Source organism: Hippopotamus amphibius, chromosome 10 (genome assembly GCF_030028045.1).
Source record: "Hippopotamus amphibius kiboko isolate mHipAmp2 chromosome 10, mHipAmp2.hap2, whole genome shotgun sequence".
NCBI classification, from domain to species: domain Eukaryota; kingdom Metazoa; phylum Chordata; class Mammalia; order Artiodactyla; family Hippopotamidae; genus Hippopotamus; species Hippopotamus amphibius.
The window spans coordinates 48,220,157-48,242,546 of NC_080195.1; the positions used below are offsets into that span (position 1 = coordinate 48,220,157).

Genomic DNA, 22,390 nt, shown 5'->3' on the forward strand with positions numbered 1-22,390 from the left:
ATTTTGTTCTTTTTTATGGCAGAGTAATATTCCATTGTATATATGTACCACATCTTCTTTATCCATTCCTTTGCTGATGGACATTAAGGTTGCTTCCATGTCCTGGCTATTATAAATAGTGCTGCAACGAATAATGGGGTGCATGTATCTTTTCAAATTATGGTTTTCTCCAGATATATGCCCAGGAGTGGGACTGCTGGATCATATGGTAGCTCTATTTTCAGTTTTTAAAGGAATGTCCATACTGTTCTCCATAGTGGCTTTACTGGTTTGCATTTCCTAACACATTTTAAAAGAAAGACCTGAAACGATTAAACTTTTTTCAAGTAACTTAACTGTGTCCCAGAACAAAGTTTAAGAATATTTATAAGAATACAGAAATATCCAGCAACTGACAGGTAAAATTCACAGTGTCTGATATCTAGTAAAAAATTACCAAGCGTACAAAGAAGCAGGAAATCATAACTTACAATGTGAACAAAAATCAATCAAAAATTAAAATTAACAGACAGGGACTGTTTTAACTATTTCATATGTTCAAAAAGTTAAGTAGAGAAATAGAAGACATTTTAAATAAAGACTTTACACTTCTAGAGATAAAAAAACATACTGGATGGTATTAACAGCAGGTTACATATCTCAGAAGAAAAGATTACTGAACTTGAGAACATAGCAACAGAAACTATTTAAAATGCTGAGAACTGAATCACTATGCTGCATACCTGAAACTAACGCAATATTGTAAATCAACCATACATTAAACAAACAAATAAACACATAAATAAAATGCTTAGAAAAGGATTAAAAAAAAAATAAAGCATCAGTGAACTATGGGACAACTTTAGGAAGACTAATATTCATGTAGCTGAAATCTCTAAAGGAGGGGGAGGGAAGTGGAAAAGATATTTGAAGAAATAATTACCACACAGGGAGATCAGCTTGATGCTTTGTGAAGACCTAAAGGGGTGGGATGGGGAGGTTGGCAGCGAGGCTCAAGAGGAAGGGGATATGGGGATATATGTATACATATAGCTGATTCACTTTGTTGTACAGCAGAAACTAACATGATACTGTAAAGCAATTATATTCCAATAAAGATTAAAAAAAGATAACCTATTAAATTTTATCAAAATGTGAAAAAAAAGAAATAATTACCAAAAGGTTCCAAGCTTAGTGAAAACTGTAAATCCACAGATCCAAGAAACTCAACAAACCCTCCATATAAGAAACACAAGGAAAACTACATCAAGGCACATAAAATATCAAATCAAATCAAGTAGAAAAAGAAAGTGAATTCTTAAAAGTGACCAAGGGAAAAAAGATACATCATACACAAAGGAACACAGATAAGGATTACAGCAGACTTCTCATCAGAAATAATGCAATCAAGAGCATTACTGTGGAGTAACATCTTTAAAGTGAAAAACAAACAAGAAACCCAACCAACCAAACAAAAAAACCTGTCGAACTAGAATTCTATGCCCAGCACAATATTTTTCAAAAGCAAAAGTGAAATAAAGACACTTTAAGGCATACAAGAGCAGAAAGAACTCTTCACTAGTAGAGTTGCATGACAAGAAATGTTAAAAGAAGTTCTTCAGAAAGTAGGAAAATGGTAACATGTGGAAATACAGATCCACATACAGGCATGAACACTGGAAGTGCTCTGATATGGGTGAATATACAAGATTTTTTTTCTTACTATTTAAACCTCTTTAAAAGATAATCAAATGGTTAAACAAAAACAGCAACAATGTAGTGTGGGGTTTACAGCACATACACCAGTAAAACATATGACAACAGCGCAAAGGCCAGGAAGGGAGAAACGGAAAACACAGTTTACCCTTGAACAACATGGGGGTTAATTCGCCCTCCATATCTGAGGTTCTCCTGCATCCACAGATTCACCTAACCACAGACTATGAAGTACTGTAGTATTTCCTGTTGAAAAATACCTGCGTATCAGTGGACCTGAGCAGTGCAAACCTGCACTGGGCAAACTGTATACAACTGTAAGTTTCCTGCACTTGAAGTAAACTGTGATAAAGACAAAGACTATAAACCTTGAAGCAACCTTTAAAGAAACTAAATAGTGAAAGCTATTTAGCCAGCAAAGGAGATAAAGTGGAATCATAAAAAATATTCAATTAGTCCAAAAGAGGAAGAAAAAGAGAAAACGTAACAAAGAATAGATGAAACAAACAGAAATAACAAAAATTAAATATATCAATAATCACATTAAATAAATTGTCTAAGTACCACAATCACAAGCCAGAGATTTTCACACTGGAGAAAAAGGCAAGCCCCAACTATATGCTGTCTATGAGTACATTACCTCCAAGCTTTGGGATCAATCCTAAGATAGACATTATTAATTTCATTTTACAAATGAGAAAACTGAGGCTGGGAGAGGTAAAGAAACTTATTTGAAGAAGGTTACAGAAAATGGCAAGCTGTGTTTCTGACTGTAACATTCAGGCTCTTTTTTTCACTGAACCATGTATCTCTCTAAGACTCAATGTAAAACCCCCATCCTCTCTGCTTCTCCCGCTTATGCCTTTGATTTTCAAATTATGACATTATAATTGTTCATTTGCAACTGCTATCCTTGTTTGCAACAAACTTCCAATGTGTGCATGTTGACTTCCAGAAAGAACTGAATTCTCCTTGAAGGAGAGAGTCCCATCTTACTCACCTTTTCTACCTCAGCTACTCATCAATATACCTGCCAGCACAGTGCTCTGCTCTCAATAGGTACTCAACCCCCAAACTCTGCAGCCCAGCATCTTGTCAGCAGTAAGGCTTGGAAATGGACATTTACCTTATCTCCTAATGTAACTAGTCCTGAGTTTAAGGATAAGTAGTGATCCAAAATTCCTTTATAAGAGTCTCATTTAGCACAGAGAGTGTGTTTTCCATGTAAATGGGAGTTAGATTCCCAGGACTAAGTAAAGAAATTCAGCTGAGCACACAGCGTATTTAAAATACAGCTCTGATACAGCACATCATGTACAGTCAGCCAAAATGTATGGCTAGGGTGATATAGGAAAATGCTTTTCAGTTTTCATGCTGGAGCATCAGGCCATATTTCTCCCTCGTCTGCTGCCTCTTGCAGGGGAAGAAGGGATGGACTCTGACGATGGCAAAGTGGTCTTTGGTGGGAAGCAACAGGATGGAAAGGAGGAAACCCCTTTACATTATACCTGCTGGGAGGACACCCTCCTGAGTGTCCTGAATAAGGGAACAAGCAGCAGTTGCCTGCATCAGGGCAATGTGCACGTCCAAACAAGGAGCAGCTAATGGCTGGTCCTAATCAGATGCTCCTTACACTGGATACGGTCAGTACAAATCTGCTACAAATCTACTAACTGAGACTGACACCAAGTATAACTACTGTAGATGCCAATACCGCCCAACACAAGTAGTCTGGGAGCTGAGGGCATCTCTGGGAACCTAAATGCTGGCTTTATCACGTTTACACATACAATCACCACCCTGTCCCATTCGCATACACATCTCTATTTGCTGGAAAGCATTTTCCTCTCTATATCCAAAATGCTTCAACACCTTTTCCTAGTAACCATAAATGGTGTATTTTCAGAACTCCACATTTTTTAAGTAAAGTTTTATTTCCTACAGTCTAACTTTTAGGTGTTTAAGGATGAACCTGGGCTTAGGAATTCCGAGAAAAGAATAGCAGTTGCTCTTTGTTAGGGTGTTCTCCTTTACTGATTTCCTCTCTCCTTCTACAGTCCTCACTAACCCTCTTCATTTACATGTTATGCTTTAAAGGAACTTCAGTGTATTTTCTCTCCATTGCAGGCTGGAAGCTGAATATCTAGGCACTCTCAGGCAAGACAGCAAGAGATCATGAGAATTAATTATTAGCATATTATCAATTTATATAATAATAAAAAGTAACACTTCATTTCTGGACCAAAAGGCAGGGTCAATCCAAGAGGTTGCCAATACAAGTTACAAAATACAATTTGACAGAAAACACCAGGTCCAGCTTGTAAGAAAAGACCAGCAAGATTCCAGAAAATGTGGCCACCCCTGGGGACTGAGACACAAAGCAAGGAAGGACTTTCTCCTTGACCCTCTCCACTTATACCTCCAGGACATGGAGAGCAGCTGAAGGCAGAGACTGGGGCAGGCTTGATGCTCAGACTGAACAAAAAGAAGATGGTACATACAGGAAGGACCTAGAGGCCACAGGGGCCTGGAGCTGCAGGCTGGGGCTAAGAGGAGAATGCCAAGGCGCTGAGCAGTCAGGAGATCAGACGCAGCAGAGGGTCGTGCAGATGCAAAGCTCTGCAGACCGCAGAGGGAAGCACCTAATCCTCTTCCCGCTGAGCAAGTCCCAGATGCAGTCAGCTAGCATCCACATTGCTGCTGGGAAGCAGCCCACCACTCTCAGAATTTGATAACACAGTCTCCACCCTGGCCATCCTTCCCCTCCCCTCCTTCCCCTCACTCAGTTCAAACTGGCAAAATAATGAAGGGGAACATATGACCACACCACAAGAATGAGGACAAAAATATTTTAGAAGTGAAGAAGGCAGACCAAGGTGTTCAGATATGGATTTGTGTACTGCCCGGTTGCCTTGCCCTATAGAAGTTCATTCTCATGTGGAATTCTTAAAGCCAAAGAAACAGCAGTTGGTGAGACAGCATCCCCACCGAACGGAGATGAGCAGGGACACCTGCTTCACGGTTTGGCAATTCAAGAGATTTGGGGGTGGGGGAGATGTACCCAAAAAAAAAAAAGCAATGTTCTTTCTTAAAAGAGTAACTTTGCAGTGTTGCTGTTTTCCCTGTTTTCCATATTCTATGTTTGGCTGTCAGTGGGAGGCAGTGGGTGTGAGAGGGAGAAGGCAGGGCTTTAGAGAGAGAAGACAGTTGGCTTGAAAATGCTGCTGAAAACCTTGGGGCTTGTGGGTTTATTTTTCTCTTCTGCTCCACCCTGAAAAGGATGGATAGGGAAAGGTGTGCATGACCCAGGGAAATGGGATCAGGTGGTGGGGAGAACAAGCAGAGGGGCTGGCCCACACTCCTGCTTTTGCCCCAGCTAGCACAGTGCTCCTCCAGCCCTTCACCCTCTTGTGGTCACATAAAGCCCTGAGGGTCCTACATAGATCTGCAGGGAGCCCACCACCTCTGACTCTCTTTATGGATGGTGTTCCTGCTCACGTTCAACTTTGCAGACCCCAGACCCCCTCCTATCTGCCCTGTTCTTACCTTTAGTAACCTCCCTGGGTTTCAGCCATAAATTCTATGCAACAGGGTTTCTTAACAGTAGCGCTATTAGGCTGGATAATTCTATGTTGGGGGAGCTGTTATGGGTTACGTTCTGTCCATCCAAAAAGATATATTGAAGCCTTAAGTATTTGAGAACACAACCTATTTTAGAAATAGTGTTGATGCAGGTGAAATTAGTTAAGATGAGGTGAGACTGGAATTGGGTGGGCTTTAATCCACTGTGACTTGTGCCTTATAAAAAGAGGGGTGCATGGACATACACACAGGGAGGGAGCCATGTGACATGAAGGCCAAGACTGGAGTGGCACAAAGGAATGCCAAAGATTGCCAGCAAACACCAGAAGTCCAGAGAGAGAGGCTGGGGACAAAGTCTCCCTCACAGAAGGAACTAACCCTACCAACACCTTGATCTCAGACTTCCGGCCTCCAGGACTGTGGGACAATACTTTGCTGCTGTGCAAAGCCACCCCGTTTGTGGCACTTTGTTACAGGAGCCCTAGGAAACCAACACGGGCTGTTCTGTGCACTGTGGGATGTGCAGCAGCATCCTTGGCCTCCACCCACAGGAGCAAATAGCACCCCCTTCCCCAGATGTCATGACCAAAAACGTCCCCAGACATTGACATATGTCCCCTGGGGGGCAAAAATGCCTTCCAGTTGAGAAACACTGTTTTAGACCATAAGACCACAGAGGAAACCCATACAATCTCCTCAGTTTACAGTGCTTTTCTGATAATCCTTCAGATGGCAGAAGCCTTTAGAAATCATCTAATCCTGTGGTTCTCACAGGACAGGATTGGGGGGTAGGTAAAGGAGTTCGGGGGAGAAAAACAATGCTCAGGTCCCACCCCAGATTACTCAAATCAGAACGGGGGGCTAAGGGTGGAGAGGGGATTATCCGGCTGCATATGTTTTTAAAAGCTCCCCAAGTGACGATAATTGCAGTCACTATCTGAGGTTGAAAACACTCATCTGAGGACCGGGCTCACAGCCTGGGCTGACATTCTAAGGTGAGAGAAACCTAGTCTTTTGCCCTAGATGACTACAGGCTTTGAATGAATGGTAATGTTCCTGAAGACCAAAATGTTCAATAACAGGGGATGGTTTACTACACTGTGGTATGCCCACATTAGGCAGTCCCCGCAAATATGTTCTGAAGACTATTTAGTGATTGAAGTAAGTATTCCTGATATGAGGTTAAATAAACAAGTCAGGATAAATCAAAGTACGGTTCTGATTCTATCTATCTATCGGGAAAAACTACTACTGATAATGACTGCTGCCAGTTTTGCGTCCACCTACAAACATTATTACAGTGGTAGATTATGCTATTGTATCACATTACAGATAAGAAAACTGAGGCTTGGAAAGGTGAAAGAACTTGAGTAAGCTCACATAGCTGGCGAATGGTGGATGCCAGTGTGGAGTTCACATTTATCTGACTCCAAGCAAAACAATCTTTGCATTCTGCTGTGCTGAATGGAAATTTGCCAATAAATATTAATAGTTTATATATAATTATCTCTAAATTATATTAGGGATGATTTTTCTTTTCCACTATTTGCTTGTTGCCAAATGTTCTATGGTGAACATGTATTAATTTTATAGTCAAAAAAAGGAAAAATCATTCAAAGTATAAAAATTATGTGCAGGACATTCTTTAGAAATTATTCCAAAAAATAGACAAAATTTTATATTTAATTTGTTTGCTTCTTTTTGTATGTGTAAGAAGAAAAACGTACAATGTACAAGCTAACTGTGATTACCTTGGTAGGAAGGGATTGGGAAGTGGGAATGGAGGGATAATTAGCATTTTCTTATGCATACCTTTGCAACGTTTCACTCATTATTACAAAAAATAGGAATCGCTTTCAAAATTTGAAAAATACCAAATGAAAGAAATTTTAAAGGAAAACATAAGGATCTGATATATTTCTGTCAATTGAGTACATCTAGAAATACAAACAACTTTCATAACAAATGGATTTATCTTAGAGATGGATGCATTTCCTGCCTGGGATCCTGAAGACGTTAATGCTTGACCAACCACAGTGAAATATTCAGTTATACAAAAATGCAAAATCTCTCCATAGCCCCAATCAGAGATTTCACTGTTCTCATTTTGGACTTTATGACACTGCTCACCATAGCTTAGAAGAAACATGATTTTGATATGACATATATATGCAAAAAAGATCCAGTTAAAAATAATTACCTATGAAATACTGGAAATTATTTCCCCTGGGCACAAGGCCAGCATCAACTCTTCGGGACCCTGAGTTGTCTCCCTCAGCAGTCAAAAATAAGAGACGTCACATTTGAAAATACATAAAAGCAAGAAAGGCTCTCAGACAAGACTGCCAAGAGCCTCTGTCTGAAATGGGGCTATAGGGTTTGGTTGAAAGCCTTCTTTATCACCATCATATAAATATCAAAGCCTTCACGCCCATGGCATGGAGCTGTCAGCAGCACAGAGTGACAGGCAGGGGCCAGTCCTTGAGTACTTATGTGTATGAAACTGACAAGCTGATGTGATTGAAATGCTTAGGGCCCTTTAAAATAAAAATCAGCAAAATAAAGACGGAGTGATGCAAAGATCAAAGGAATAATAGGAGAGATCTACTTCTAGAAGAATCGTTCTCCGTCTTGCCTCCTGCTGGTGCACTCTGGGACTGGGGTTTCAGTTGCTTTAGAAGGCCTAGGTCACTTACATCTCACCTTCCCCAGGTGTACCATTAAGACCACCATCACCATCCAAGAGAAGTACGGCTTTTAGCCATAGGCCTGCTCCAGGGCTCACAGGAAGTGACACTGACTGCTCTAGAGGCTACATTCCTTGATCAGGGCCCCCTGAAAGCAAGTCAGCCCTGGAAGGGTACTGAGAGGGACCCTCAGTAATGGAAAAGGAAAGCTGTGGCCTCTGCAGTGGCCTTGGAGGTCTCTCTACCCATGACTGAAATTAGTGAACACTGCCATGTACCCTGAGGCATCCAAAAAAATGGTGAATTATGTTCAGAACAGTCTGTATATAGGCATGGAAAGTTTAAACTGTAGTTCAGAAAGTTTACCATCAATAAAGACAAAATTTGAAAAGTTTCCGCGTGAAGTGCTTAGGGTTAAGTCTTGGTTCTCTATGAAATTAAGTTACATAGAACAGTTCGTTCCCCAAGGACAAGAAAGAAACGCGGTGTGACAGTAGTACAAAGTGGTGATGTGATGCTGAGGGCACACCGGGTAACGAGTGATTGAGTAATATGGGTAGGCCTGGAGAAGTTTTCAGGAGGAGGCACATTTCTGAGCCAACTTTAAAAAGTCTAAAATGTGAAGGCAAAGAGGAGGAATCTGCCGGGCAAGGGAATGACTTGGGCAAAGGTCCAGACTGGGAAGTTAGGAAGATGTGAGGGGTCTCGGTGAGGAGCTAAGAGAAGCCCAGTCCCGACATTTCCTCCTTCGAGCCAGGGCTGTTGATGGAAGTTTCCTGGGAGTGTAAAGCAGAAGTGGCTCCTGGCTCTGCAGGAAGAGCCCACCTCTGCCCAGAGAAGCTCAGTGCAGGAGGCAGGGAGCTCAGCTCTAGCCCTCACTGTGGGATAAGCCCCGGACAGTGGCCGTGTGGTATAGAACGGTGGTGGGGAGGGGTGTGAGGGGAGCAGAAGAGACAGAGGAAGGAGAGCTACACAAAGAATGGGGCTACCCGCACACCCTTCTCAAACTAGGCCAGATTCAGAGATGTGCACTAGGACGGAAGAGACACCATATGGCCACCAAGGACTGTTCACCACAGACCGCCTGCCAAGCCTGAGGGTCCTCTGAGACCCCAGGATCCCCATTTTCAAAGTGGGAACAACATCTTCTTCTTGTTTCCTTTCCTTAGGTGATGGAGTGAAGAGACCCACCCATTGGAGCATTTCCTTGGAGCAGAGATGCTGCAGGAGATCAAAGTCTCCCCACATATGGCCCCCAAAGGAAAGGGTAGAATCCAAGTGGCTGGAGTTTGGACCATGAGACAAGGAAGGGTCATGAGGTCCAGGCTCACGTCCCACATTCACCTCATCACCTGCAGTGCTTGCACGTTCCTCACTTTTACAAGCCAAGAAGTGTCTTCCATGACCACAGATTACAGCCATGACCCTCAAGTCATGAAAACCTAGGCAAGAGTCATGCGTAATTCAGGACAAACCCACCCTCAACACGACAAAGGGGAAAGTAAGCAACGGGGTTATGTGAATGGAGACACAATGAATAGGAGTGAGCTGGCTAGGAGGCAGGGCCTGGCAGGACATGGGTACTTTCACAGGACCCCAAAGAAAGTAGGTGGACGAGCCACTGGAGGCCCCCAGGGCGCTCTGAGAGGGCTGGGTATGAGCTGTGAGCAGGGCTTCCTTGTTATCTCCGGACAGAAGGGCACGTAAGATAAGTGCTCAGAGTGCTCTATGTGTAAAGCATCACGCTGTTTCCATTTCCATTTCCGAAATCCACCTCTGACCCCGAAGTCTCACTGATCTGCACTTACATAAACATCAGAACAAGGCTCATGAAATCACTAGCTTTAGCTTCAGAATGTGGAACGTTTCCCGGCTAATCCTGCTACGCATGGGAATCTGGCCCTCAAACAGTGTGAGAAGTCTGGGGCGAGAAGAGTTCAGCGAGACTCAGAGACGGGTCAGCACATTCCCTCTCCTGGGAAACACCCGCTATAGGGCAGCAGCATCAATCTTGTCTGTATCTTCAGCTCCTCTTTTCTGAGCATGTTCCAGACATGATCTCATCCACGGTCTCTATATCCCCTGAATAATAATGATGATAATTCACATCTGCTCTGTGCTCTAGACTTACAGTGCTTTTGAGCACATCATCTCATTTAATGCTTACTTCAGTTATGATGGAATAAACATTATTCCCACGTTGTGGATGTAGAAAGTAGGTTTGGTGAGGTTAGGTAACCTGTATGAACAGCGAGTGGCTCTGGGCCTCCTACCCAGGTGTTCTAATCCCTGTATCCTTCCTTCTCACTGGATCTTGTTGCCTCCCACAAGGAAAAAAGGAGAAAGATTCTGTAACTCTCATTTTGTTGATGGTGAGATTATGGCTTTAATTATTGAAGTGGCCTTCATGTGAGGCATAGGGTAAGGAAAGAGAGAATCTAGGAAGTTACCATGTCAAAGTCACCTGGTACCAAATCACCTGACCACCTGAAGTCATGATGGAATATAATTCCTTGGAGTGAACCTCAAACCTCAACCTTTCTAACTTTATAAATCTGTAAGACTTTCATCAGAGTGACAGCTACGGCAGGTGAATCAGACCCAAATTCTGCACCCAAATAACCCTCTCTTCTTTAGCTTTATTTTTTTAAGCAAATGAGACTGACCTTTTAAGTTCCCAAGAAACTAAAGAGTCTATAATTTTAGGCAGGGTCCAAGGCTCCTGAAGAAGAAGAAAGCTGAAACATGTCTATCACATGGATTTGGAGTTCCCTTTTTAGCCTTATTCACTGCCCCCTTCCCTCGAAGTTATTTTCAAATTCTAGGCATGTGATGGACTAAAGTCCACCAGACCTATTTCAATCCATACTTGGCATTGCTGAGGCTAAGATATAATGTACAAAATAGCCTACAGCGTGAAACACCATGGAGAGGTGTAATCACAGCTGAGGTTGCCAGTGTCTAATGCTGCCGGCTCCAAGAATATAGTAGGATAGCTGCCCTAGTCTCCACTGAACCCTAAAGGGCAGTGCCTTGGGCTGGCTGGTCAGGATACACAAGGCAAATGCCAAGGCTTGGATGTCACCTGCTACCACAGGAGGCCACCAGAGCTCAGCTCCCTCTGCCCCAAACCTGGCTGCCAACTCAGATGTGATGCTTTGTTCCTGTCAGAACTTGGCAGTAGGCTTTTCTCCTGTTAAAAACTTATTCCAAAAAAAAAAAAAAAAACTGTTCATGAAATACCTCCAGTCGCTCACTGGCAGAGAAAAAAGACACATATGTGCTTGGTGGGCTGTTCTTCTTGGTGATATATGTTTATTTTTTGGTTTGTATAATATATAGCCTGAAGCCCTTTCACTCAGGACCCTCAAGTGCTGGTTCCTGGTACTCATCCCCTGTCCCCAAGGCATCTCCACCCACAAGTTCTCAAAAGCCCTCATCCTTCAGCCCAGACAATCCTGATTCACCCATCATCCCAAATGCCATAGCAAGGGTGTATTCGCTTCACAGAGCTCTTAGGGTCCTGGAAAGCACTGCCCACCTGAAATCACACTTGGACCAGAACCAAGTGCTGCATCCCAGGCCCTGACTAGAGCCCCTATTTCAGGAGAGGATCTCCCAAGAGAAGATGGGACAGACACTAAGGAAAGAGTAGTGGAAGAGGAAAAGGAAGAAGGAAGGGGGAGGAGGAAAGAAGCTACAAATGCTACTGTTTTGAAGTACTCCCCACCCACCACCACCACCACCACTACCACCATCACCTCCACCATCACCATCTCCACCATCATCTCAGCCAGTTTTAGGGGTTCAGAAGGTCCTCATAGCCCTTTAATATACATGCACCTGCAATTCTCTGAAGCTTTCTCTTGGGAAAAGATTCTGGATGTTTGGCTTAAACGCAGCCCTCTGTTTTCAATGCTTATTTTGCTTCTCTTTACCCACTTATAACTGCACCTTCTTTTAATAGCCTATAATTATAAGTTACTAGAATCTGGGAAAGAGTAAGAAGTCAATATTAAAGATTTCACCAGCAAACAACAAAAACAAAACAAAAACAAAAACCACTGTAGATATGTATCTATTACCATGGACATATCATTAAGTGATAAAAGCTGGCAACCAATGTACATATATGTATAAACAAAGAAGTATCTGGCAGAATAAACACCAAAGTATTAGCAACTGTTAAGACAGTTAGACAACTGAGTGGGTGGATTATTTTTGTTCCTTTTTGCTTGTCTGCATGTCTATACTGAAAATATATAGTTTTGTAATTAGAAATTAAAAAAAAATAAAAATAAAATAGAAACTTCATTTGGAAAAAAAAATCAAAAAGAGTGTTGAATAAGCTCAGCTTTCCCCATTACTCTGAAGGTACATGAGCTAGAAGCATGGGCTCTGGGGTCAGATTGTCTGGGTTTAAATCTTGTGTCCTACACTTGAATGATCCTCTCTAGCTCTGATTTTTCATCTGGAAATTAAGGGTAATATTAAAATCTACTCCAGAGAGTTGTTTCAAGGATTAAATGAGTTATTTTTTATAAAGGTTTGTATTCAATAAATGGCAATTATTATTACTTATTCTTACATGTTTATAGCACAGGTTTAAAACCTTGCAAATACTTTTCAAAATGTTTTTATTCAGGAGAAATATTTTCATTTGCATATATTCCCTCCGTATGCAAATCCATCACTTGCTTCCTCTTATTTTCAGCTTAGAAAATGTTGGCTTCCAGAGGCCCACCCTGCGGACACAGTGTCACAGAAATGAAAGAAAGACAGAAGAGAAAGGAAGTCGATTTGGCTTCTCTTAATCTGGGCAGGTTGACATGTATTGAAAGTAATTATTGGAAGACATGGTAATACATGATTTGCTTTCAGAATCAGTACCGACATATGAGGAAGCTTTCCTTGTTTCCTTTCTAAACCACGTCAGTGCTCTCTGAGAGTGAGCAACTTTATTCTTCCCACAGGTGTGTTATTCTCACTGTGCAAGGTAAGGATGCTGTCACCTTGGGAAACTAGTGGCCACACATGCGGGGCCCTCTAGGCAGGCCCACTGAGTCAGAGAATCCTTCAGAAGGGAGAGTGCTCTCACTCAGTCCTCAGACTCTCTCCCCTTCCTTCCCCTTTTCTGAGGCCCTATGGCAGGCTCAGCTTCAGTCCCATGGCAGAAATCCAGTGGACTTACACGTCTTACCAACAGTCTCGCCCACTGGCAGCGACTCCAGCCCTGTCCTGGTGCCCACATTTGATAATTAGACTTTGATTGCTATCCATTCCTTAACTGGTGCCCCAGCAACCCTGCCTCTGATTTGCAGCCCAGTAACTGAAGCCTGCTATCTGTTAAGAGTCTTCTCAATGCAAACCACCGCTCCTCCTCCTTGGGTCTCTGAATACATTGGCTCCTGGATGCCCGGTGGTGGGTATCCCCTACTGACCACCCCAAGGCAGGAGGCACCATTACTCTACTGCCTTTCCTTGCTTCTGACTGGTCAAAATGGATGGATACCTCTTTCATATGCTTAACCCGAGGGCCAAGCTTCATTCCTGTAGCGGCTCTTTCCCCTTGGCACCGGGCCCATCTCGAAGGATAAGACTACCCTTTCCACAGCACACTCAGTCTTGACAGATGACAGCATGGTACTTGATAGCCTATCCTGGGAGGGGGTGAGGCCTAGAGGTATCCCCTTGCCACCACTACCACGGTCACCACTGCTGCCACAGAGGCCACCATTCACCAGGCACCTCCCGTGGACCAAACTCTCTATTAGGCACATTGTGTGTTATTTCTAACCCCACATCACTCTCTGGGGATGGTGTCACTACCTCCATTTTAGAGGGGACACAGCCTCAGGGAAATTGTCACTGGACACAAGGCCAACGAAAGGAAAGAATAGACTGACCATGCTACACTTTTCTTCACTATATTATATGTGCAAATAGAGGGAAATTAGAACTGAGAGAGATGTCTCAAATAGGCTTGTGGAGCTATCAAGGAGGATGTGTTCTGGAAACAAGGAGATTTCGTTAATGATAGCCTGACCTTAGCAAAAGGTAAAAGAAAGAGACAAAATAATATCCTGGACTGGGCCAAGTGTAGTCCACTTTGTGCTAGAAAATGGAAATGAAGACTCAGGCCAGATGCTGGCCAAGTTAATTGTTATATGGGCCAAGCACCAGCAGAGAGCAGAGCAAGCTGTCACCAATCGTGGGTACATGTTTCAGACAGAGGAAGGTGAAAGGCAGTCATAGGATTCCCAGAGCCCTGGGGTCACACAGAACTTTTACGTTAAGAAGAGGTCATAGAGGATCATGAAGGTGACCCTGGAGTCCAAGGGAATGATTAGACACAAGGCGGGAAAGAGTGTCACTCAGCAGTCCTGCAGTCTCAGTGCTAACACGTGGCTGTCTGAGGGGTTACCCAGATCCACACATAGAAAGAGGACGAGGAACTGGTTCCAGGGTGGAACTGAGGACCCCGCCAGGTCTGATCCAGAGACATCCGAAGCTATTATGAATCAAGAGACTCTATGGCAAAGGAGTTGAGAGCCCGGGCTCTGGAGCCAGACTACCGGGGTCTGAATCCCAGTTCCACCCCTTACTAGCTCTGCCAGCTTCAGCTGTTATGTCACCTCTTCGCCTCAGACTCCTTATCCATAAATGGGAATGTCGACACCTAACCCACAGGCTGCTATGAGAGTGAAGAGAACAGTGTCTGGCGCATGGAAAGGACTCAGTAGGTGCTGCTGTTATCACAACTGCTGTTATTAGGATCTCCTCAACAGGGAGGAGGAAAACATGTCTGTTGGTGCACATGACGGACTGGATAAAGAGTACGACTAGAGTTGTCTTGGACGCAAATCAATACACTGAACATGAAATCGGGACACTTCTTTTGCCTAATTTCCTTTTTCTTTTGTTGTTGCCTTTAAGATCCCCTTGAAAAGGGCCAATCTTATTCATCTCTAACAAGGGAGAATTTTTGAAAGGGAAAAAGAACTTCGTCACATTTCAGCTAATAGAGGGAGAAGGTTAAAGCCTCCCTAGCAGTCCGTGTGTGACAAGTATCCCAGTCTGAAAATCATGGAAATGTAGTGAAGCTGGGGAAATGGGCCGAGTAAGGATTACCATGCCCCCTGGTCAAAACTGGTTTCCTATGAAACTAATTCACAGGAAATAATCTCATCTGAAATAATTTTTAGGCTTTTTTCAGTTAAAAAATATGGAATTGTCCAAAGAACTCACTCAAAATTTGACTCCAGAGATGCTTCTTCCCAAGTGCCAGATTCTGGGCTGGGGCTGTCGTACTAACTCCAGCTCAGTGCAATCCTGCTAGTTCTATCAGGACAGCTCACAGTTAGGTCCCAGGTTATGTGTTTCTGGCACCTGCGTTTTTATGAAGATTCATCTAATCCATCTCTCTTCTATTTACTATCCTTAGAGTTGGAAAGGACCTTTGACATCACCTGGCCTGATATCCAACCAACAAAGGAATCCACTCTATACCATTCATTCCTTTATTTTTTAAGTACCAATTGCAAGTTAGGTTCACCATGCTAGGTATTCGGACAAAAAGGCTAATAAGATAAAATTTCTGCCCTAAGGAAAATCACAGCTGGGGAGTGAGGCCATCATAAAATTGATTATGACACTGTGTGATAACTGCCATGATAGGGATGTGACCAGAAAAAGTGGATGCCTTAGACAAGGGGTATTCAATCCAAGCCACGGAGGCCACTGAAGGCTTCCTGAAGAGGTGATACTTGAGATGAGTGTTCAAAGGTGAATGGAAGCTGGTCGGGGTAATCAAAGTTAAAGAGCTGGGAAGAATTAGAGAGGAGACAGCACTGAAACTTGGGAGCACGACGTGTTCAGGTAAACGCTGGGACATAGGAGTACAGAGTGGGACAGAGGGAGCACAGGAGGGATAAAAGGTAAAACCAGAGAAGTCAGCAGCCAGGTCATAAAAGGTTTATAACATCAAGAGTTTGACCTTTATTCCAACGGGAGGACACCTGTGAGTTCCATAACAAATGGAGCAGTATGATGAGATGTGCATTTTAGGAAAACCACTCTGGTAGCAATGTGGGCATGGATTTAAGGAGACATAACTCGAGTCAGGGAAAACAGCAGTAAATTGCAATGATCCAAGCAAGAGATAATGAGACTCTGCTCCAGGGCAGCAGCAATGAAGATGGAAGGAAAGGGACATATTAAAGACACAGAATCAGTAGGACTTTTCAAAGGGCTCCTGAGGGGTGAGAGTCAAAAATGACTCCCAAGTTTCCGGCTCGAGCAGCGGGGTGGTTGGTGCTCCTCACCAGCGCGGGGAATGCAGTGGGAAGGGCACACGTGGAAGGGGTAGGAGATGATCTATGAATTTTGGACACAGTGGGTTTGAGAACGCTCTAAAAAATCAAAGTGGACGTGTCCAGAAAGCCAGTGGCTTTTCAAACGGGAAGCACAGGAGTGAGATCAACAGTGAGACACGGATTTGGGAGTCATCAAAGTAGGGGGGCAGCTGAGGGTGGGAAAGAGTATAAAGTCATGCAGGTTGAGTGCAAAGTGAGAAGAGAAGGTCTGGGGAACAAATCCTGGGGAAAAAGAAGGGTCTAAGAAGGACCAGTCAAGCACTGGAAACCAAGAGAGCCAGGTGTCATGGAAGGCTGAGGACCAGGGAATTTTAAAAGGAGGAAGTGGTTGACAGGGTCAAATGCTTCAGGAAGACCAATTAATATCTGAAAAGGGTCCTCTGGTTTTAACAAACAAAAAGAAACGTTCAGGTGGAGACTTTGGTAAGATCAACCTCTGCTGGCTAGAGAAGACAGAAGCCCGATGGCAAAGGTCAAAGGGCATCTAGGAGGTAAGGAAGTGCAGATGAAAATATAAACTATTCTCTCAAGAACTTGGACTTTCAAGGGAAGGAGAAACAGGGGAAAGTAGAGTCCAGAAAAGGTAGTCTTGGTTCCCTTTTATTTATTTGTTTGTTTGTTTTTAAGATGGGAAAAACTTGAGGATGTCTATATCCTAAGGAAAAAAGGGTCACCTCTACTGGAAAACCTCCCATGATAAGAAGCACACCACATCACAAGATATTTCATTCTGGTTTCGGACAGCTCACAAAAAAGCAACTGTGGGTTGGAAATAATATGTGAATTAAGCTAAAATTAGCTTCACTAATACCTTCCACCCTATCTCCTCTATAGGAAGCTTTCAACTATCAAACACACCACCACCCCCCGCCTTCCAACAAAAAAAATTACTCGGAATTGAACATATCCAGCTACTTCAACTTCACTGTCTTGGCAGCCTTCCAACAATCACAACATAGTTTGTCAATATCCTTGCGAAAATATACTTTCTAGAATTAGGCACAATATTCCGTATGTGATCTAAACAGCGTATTAAGAAATCCTTATTTCTCTGGCTTAGAGATTATATTTTAATTTGCATCATCACTCAAAAGTCTTTAATATTCTCCTTTGTTCTAAAAGCAGTGTCTAAACCCTTTTTTTTTTTTTTTTTTTTTTTTTTTTTCATTTCATAAAAAGAACATTTATTTTAAATGTACTGTTGAGATGAAGGGGGTACAATAAAAGCTTGTCCATTAAAGTGAAAGTACCTCAAGACTTACTCAACTTTGAATTCTTAGGCTAACCATAGTAGGCACAAGAAATAATATGCTGCACTGAATCCATTATAACTATTTAACTGTATCAACACCACACCAATATAAGAATATTTTAAGACAAATTTAGAACATACACATTTAACTTTATTTCATCATTGTCCTTTAAAGCTTGATTTTATAAAACATAAAAAGACATTCTGAAAAGTTCAGTATCACAGGAATTTGACTAGCAGGACTATCCATGGCTTCATAGATTCGAGTTATATAAATTAAAATCAAATAATTGGAAAACTTTTCAATATGGAAACTATACAAATAAATGGCAAAGGGACCTAATAGGATCAATATTTCATTACTTATGGACTATCATTAGTTCCTTTCAAGATCTAAACACATGTTCTCAATAGTCATATTTCTTTTGCTCTATTTTATATTTAGATATTTCTGTATACTCTGAGTCAAGGTGCTTGACCAAAAGGTCTGATTTAGAAAGACATTTAACTGTATCGCAAAAGTTTTTCCATCTACAGTTACCATCGTCAAAGGAACTGACATTACAATGCTGATGTAATCTGCTAGTTCCCTTTGGAACAGTGTGCAATAACTTATGTCAACCCTATGGAAAGTGAAACAGGTACCAAGGAATGGAACGATTATGCACAGATTCAGTAAAGCATAATGTTAAGTTTTCCCCATCTAAAAATTAACCAATGAAATAAAACATATCAACTACAGTTGATTTGGTTTCAGGAAAACCACATTTGAGAATACAAGTACATTATACTGTCTTTATCTCATCCTCAGTCGTTGACAGGAATTTTGTAGGCTACCATGCTATTTACTTTGTGAATTGTAGTAGTAAATGAACGAAGACGAACTTCCTCAGAATTGGTAATGAACTGTGGTCCCGACTCTTCCCATTTTTCAGGTACAACCAAATCTTTGTCTGTATAAATCAGGAGATCAAATGAACAAGAAACTTCCAACAGTGGCAGAAATGTCACTGTAGCTGTGATCTGTCTGATCACTGAACGGATTTCATCTTGGATAGCTTTCTGAGACTTTTCTCTGGGTGCACTGTCATCTTTTGCAGTCTTGTCACACTCAATATCAAACTGCCATCTTTCAAGGACCTCCCCACTTTCAATATTTGAGATGACTACCACCAATTTCTGAACTGAACACTTGTATAACCATTCTTTTAGTTGTTCCACCACACTATTTAAGTATTTTATGAGCTCAGGATCAGTAGTTACAAGCAAGGTGAGTCCATATTTCTGCACTCTAGTAAAGGTTTCGGAAGGATATATGCCACGCTGATATAAAATGCTGTTGATGCCAAATGAGAAGAACTCGGCCACGATTTCGGCGCTCCCGCGCAGGGTGATGCCTTGCTCCCGGGAGAGCTGCAGCGCCATGGCCAGGCCCACGGATGAACGCACGCGGCTTCCACCCGGCAGACAGCAACACCAGGGGCTTGCAGAGCAGTTCCCCGCCACTCGTTTCAAAAGTAACGACGCAGGACGCCGTCGGGCCCTTCGCGCAGGCGCGGCCTAAACCCTTTAATCTAAAGGTCAAGGTTCTCAAGAGTCTAGACATAACCTATACTCTTCTGAGCTTTTCTACAATGATCCGTTCTCTACATAATAGAACCCTTAGCTCTCATCAACTTATTGATGTTTTATCTATGGTGTCACAGAATTTACAGCAGGTGCCAGGAAATATGAGGGCTCTCATAACCACCAGAGTTTTCCTTGAGCCAGAATTGAAATCATGTCAGAATTTCCCATACCCTCTATCTGATGGAGGAGACTGTGGACCACTCCAGTCACAACCATGGCTTTTGGCTTGCTCTCCTTTAATCTCTGCTTTTTCTCCATATTATTTACTACCCTCAGGTTTCTAGTTCTCATATAGATGAGAACCTTTCTGATATATCCTCACCCCTCCTACTAAACGAGACCTTTAAACATACAGTCATCTTCGACTGCCATGTTTTACTTACTAGCTCAAAACCCTAAAGTCTCAGGAATATTTATGATATTTATATTCTTGTGTTAAAGTTCAAGTACCTTACTTGTTACATATGCCTTTTGTTGATATACAGATAAGCCTATAAATATTGTTTGCAATCTGTATCTTTGTTTTTTTAAAACCTAATTTGACCTAAGGGCATTTCCTTCAGAAGGTGCTTCTTTCTGTGTCACCTGTGGGCCTCACATGTCTGGTTTTGTCTTTACTGGGGTAATTTTCTTCTTCCACTTCAAAATTCACTTAAATCCTTCTAGACAGATCAACAAGGTTTTCTGCCAAAGCACATCCTTCCCAATCTTTACAAGATGCACTCTGCCCCTTGCCGAAGTCCATCATCCTGGCTCCGTAAGATACAGTCCAGAAGACTTTTTAAAACATCATCTACACAAGCAGCCATTTGTTTCTCAGCCTCCCTTCTTTTCCATAGTCACTGCCACCATATGCAACAAGAGACAGAAACACCACCTGTGCTTCCAAATCTTTCAGTGTGCTACCCAGAACTTTAAAGTCATTAGGAATACAGTCCCAGTTTCTTCTGAGTTTGCCGTTTGTTTCACACAGGAAGCAGCAAACGTGGGGGGACAATTCAAAGTCTTGATAAGAAGTTCTTGGCAGGCTTTCTACAACATCTTGGATATTGGCTCCGACCCCTTCTCAATTTCCCACATCAAGTGTATACAATGTGACCTTCAAAACCCTTGCTTGGGAATTATCCACCATGTGAAGCATCTTTCTTCTTCCTGACAGTGGTCACAAGACCCCTCCCATCAGCTCATGCTAGTAACTCCTCCCTAGTGTTTTATGGAAGGAATGTCCTGAGTCCACCCCAACGGGAAGACTGCCAGCCGAGATCCAAAGGGTAAGACTGTCCTTCATTTCTCTGACGTTTCACATTCTTCCACTTGCCCACTTCATGACATTAATTTATCAGCATTTTCCTGGCTTTCTTTCTCACTATTTTTTTTTTTATCCTGCCTAAGAACGTTTCATCATCTCTAAGAAACTGGAGTGTGAAAAAGTATCTATTTAAATTCTCCCCCCTTTTCCTTCTGATTGCATTTGCAGCTGCTATAACTGGTCACTATCTCAGGCATGAAAAGAAAGATGGAACTTACTCCAAAGGTCACTACACTACAGCTAGGCAGGTGTATTTTTTGGATCATCAAATGAACTAAGGGTTTATCTCGGTTTCACTAGATGAACTCCTTGAAAACCCGAAAAGAGTCAAGATTGTTTCTCTTATTGTGGGATTTCTTAGAGGATTAGAATATGCTGGCTGCATGGTTTTCATTAGATTGTGAGTTCCTCTAGACAGAAACTGGACATCTCTCTCATTTTTCCACAGTGCCCAACACAGAGACTCGATGGGACACGGAAACTGAGTGCAGCTGTCCAGCTCTGTGGGAACAGCCTTTCCATCTGTAGCGGACTCCCCCATCCTATTTGCTCTCAGTATTCTGGAAGGTTAGCTGGTTACACGTTGAGTATCTTTGATGGGCAAGGTCACTGATAGGTCCCTTAAAATGCTTCCCTTCTGTTTTTGCCTATTCTGACCCCAAGACGCAAAACAAGGTTTTTTTTTTAAATGTATTCTATTCAAGTTTGAGGAAAAAGCAAAGGTCAGCTAGAAAAATAACTAACCAGAGATTACTGAATGAAGTACTTAATTGTGCCCACGTTTTTATAATTTCTTTAAATCTTTTTCTGAATGGTCTGTTCTTTCAAAAATGTTACGCTAATACTTTGCTGCTTAAATGTGACTTGGTGCTTTGAGATTTTAAATAATATATATTTGAATGTAAATGCTTGCTAATTTCTGACTAAACTAGCTTACAGAGAGTCTGGCATGTCAGATAATGAGGTCATAAAGCAGACCACTAACAGAGCAGGCACAGCTGCTCTCTAAACCACAGGCACAAGAGGACTCCCCTACTGAGTCACAGCAAAGATCTCAGGACGAAATGGCAGTGCCATCACCCACTGTACCTCCTGGGCAGAGACGGATGCATCTATCCCCCGACAGCTATGCTCTCATGGGCAGCAACTCCATCCCTATGCGTGTTTATACTCAATGACACCTAACATGCAACACACACACACACGCACGGGGTGTGTGTGTATACATATATTACATATTATATATGTAATAAGTGGGTTTTTTAAAAAATCTGATTTATTCTATGGCCTGAGTCATTTGATGAGTTTATCGGCAATCTCAGTCAGGTATCTAACTGGACCAGGAGGGGTTCCCACTGGTCCCTAGCTCATCTGTTTGAACATGGACAACCTCAGCAGCTTAGACTAGAAAGACCTGTAGAGACACTCCCTTGGTGCATCCCCTGGCCCTGGTCCCTCACCACCTGCCTGTCAGGCTGTCATGACTGAGGCCCCTTTCCTCCTGCGCCTTGGCTTCCACGAAGGCTATTCAAAGAGTACCATCTGCAGGATGAAGGGAGGACTCATAAATACTTAATTCATTTCCTTCTAATGTTAGCTGAATTTAAAATGTGTTCAAGAGCTAATCAACACAAGATTTAAGTTAAAGTTTAATGACAGACAATGAATTGGTACATTCATTCGTCACAGATATCATTTGTATTTATTTTAATGACTGCCTTAAGTGTCTATACCCCGAAGAGTAGCCAATGATGAGAACCAAAGGTGCCCCCACCATCCCCAGAGTGGAGAGGAGTTCGTTCAGGGGCTTTATGCCACCCCTGGACCCCTCCCCATGGGTAGCCGTTTCTCTGCTCTTCCC

The 22,390-nt window shown here is 42.5% G+C and overlaps 2 protein-coding genes across 6 annotated transcripts in view; both read right to left on the minus strand.

The window, feature by feature from the left end:
- KALRN (kalirin RhoGEF kinase) overlaps positions 1-22,390 on the minus strand; it is a 653,746-nt gene that overhangs the window by 318,018 nt on the left and 313,338 nt on the right. The gene's annotated exons all lie outside the window — the stretch shown is intronic.
- On the minus strand, positions 17,546-19,142 carry LOC130829752 (mitotic spindle assembly checkpoint protein MAD2A). Its single transcript, XM_057696220.1, has one exon. The coding sequence runs from the start codon at positions 19,014-19,016 to the stop codon at positions 18,399-18,401; it is 618 nt and encodes a 205-aa protein (XP_057552203.1). The 5' UTR covers positions 19,017-19,142; the 3' UTR covers positions 17,546-18,398.

Bases quoted from the DNA above. Each gene is read 5' to 3' on its own strand.
- LOC130829752 (XM_057696220.1), bottom strand. From the start codon at position 19,016: ATGGCGCTGCAGCTCTCCCGGGAGCAAGGCATCACCCTGCGCGGGAGC.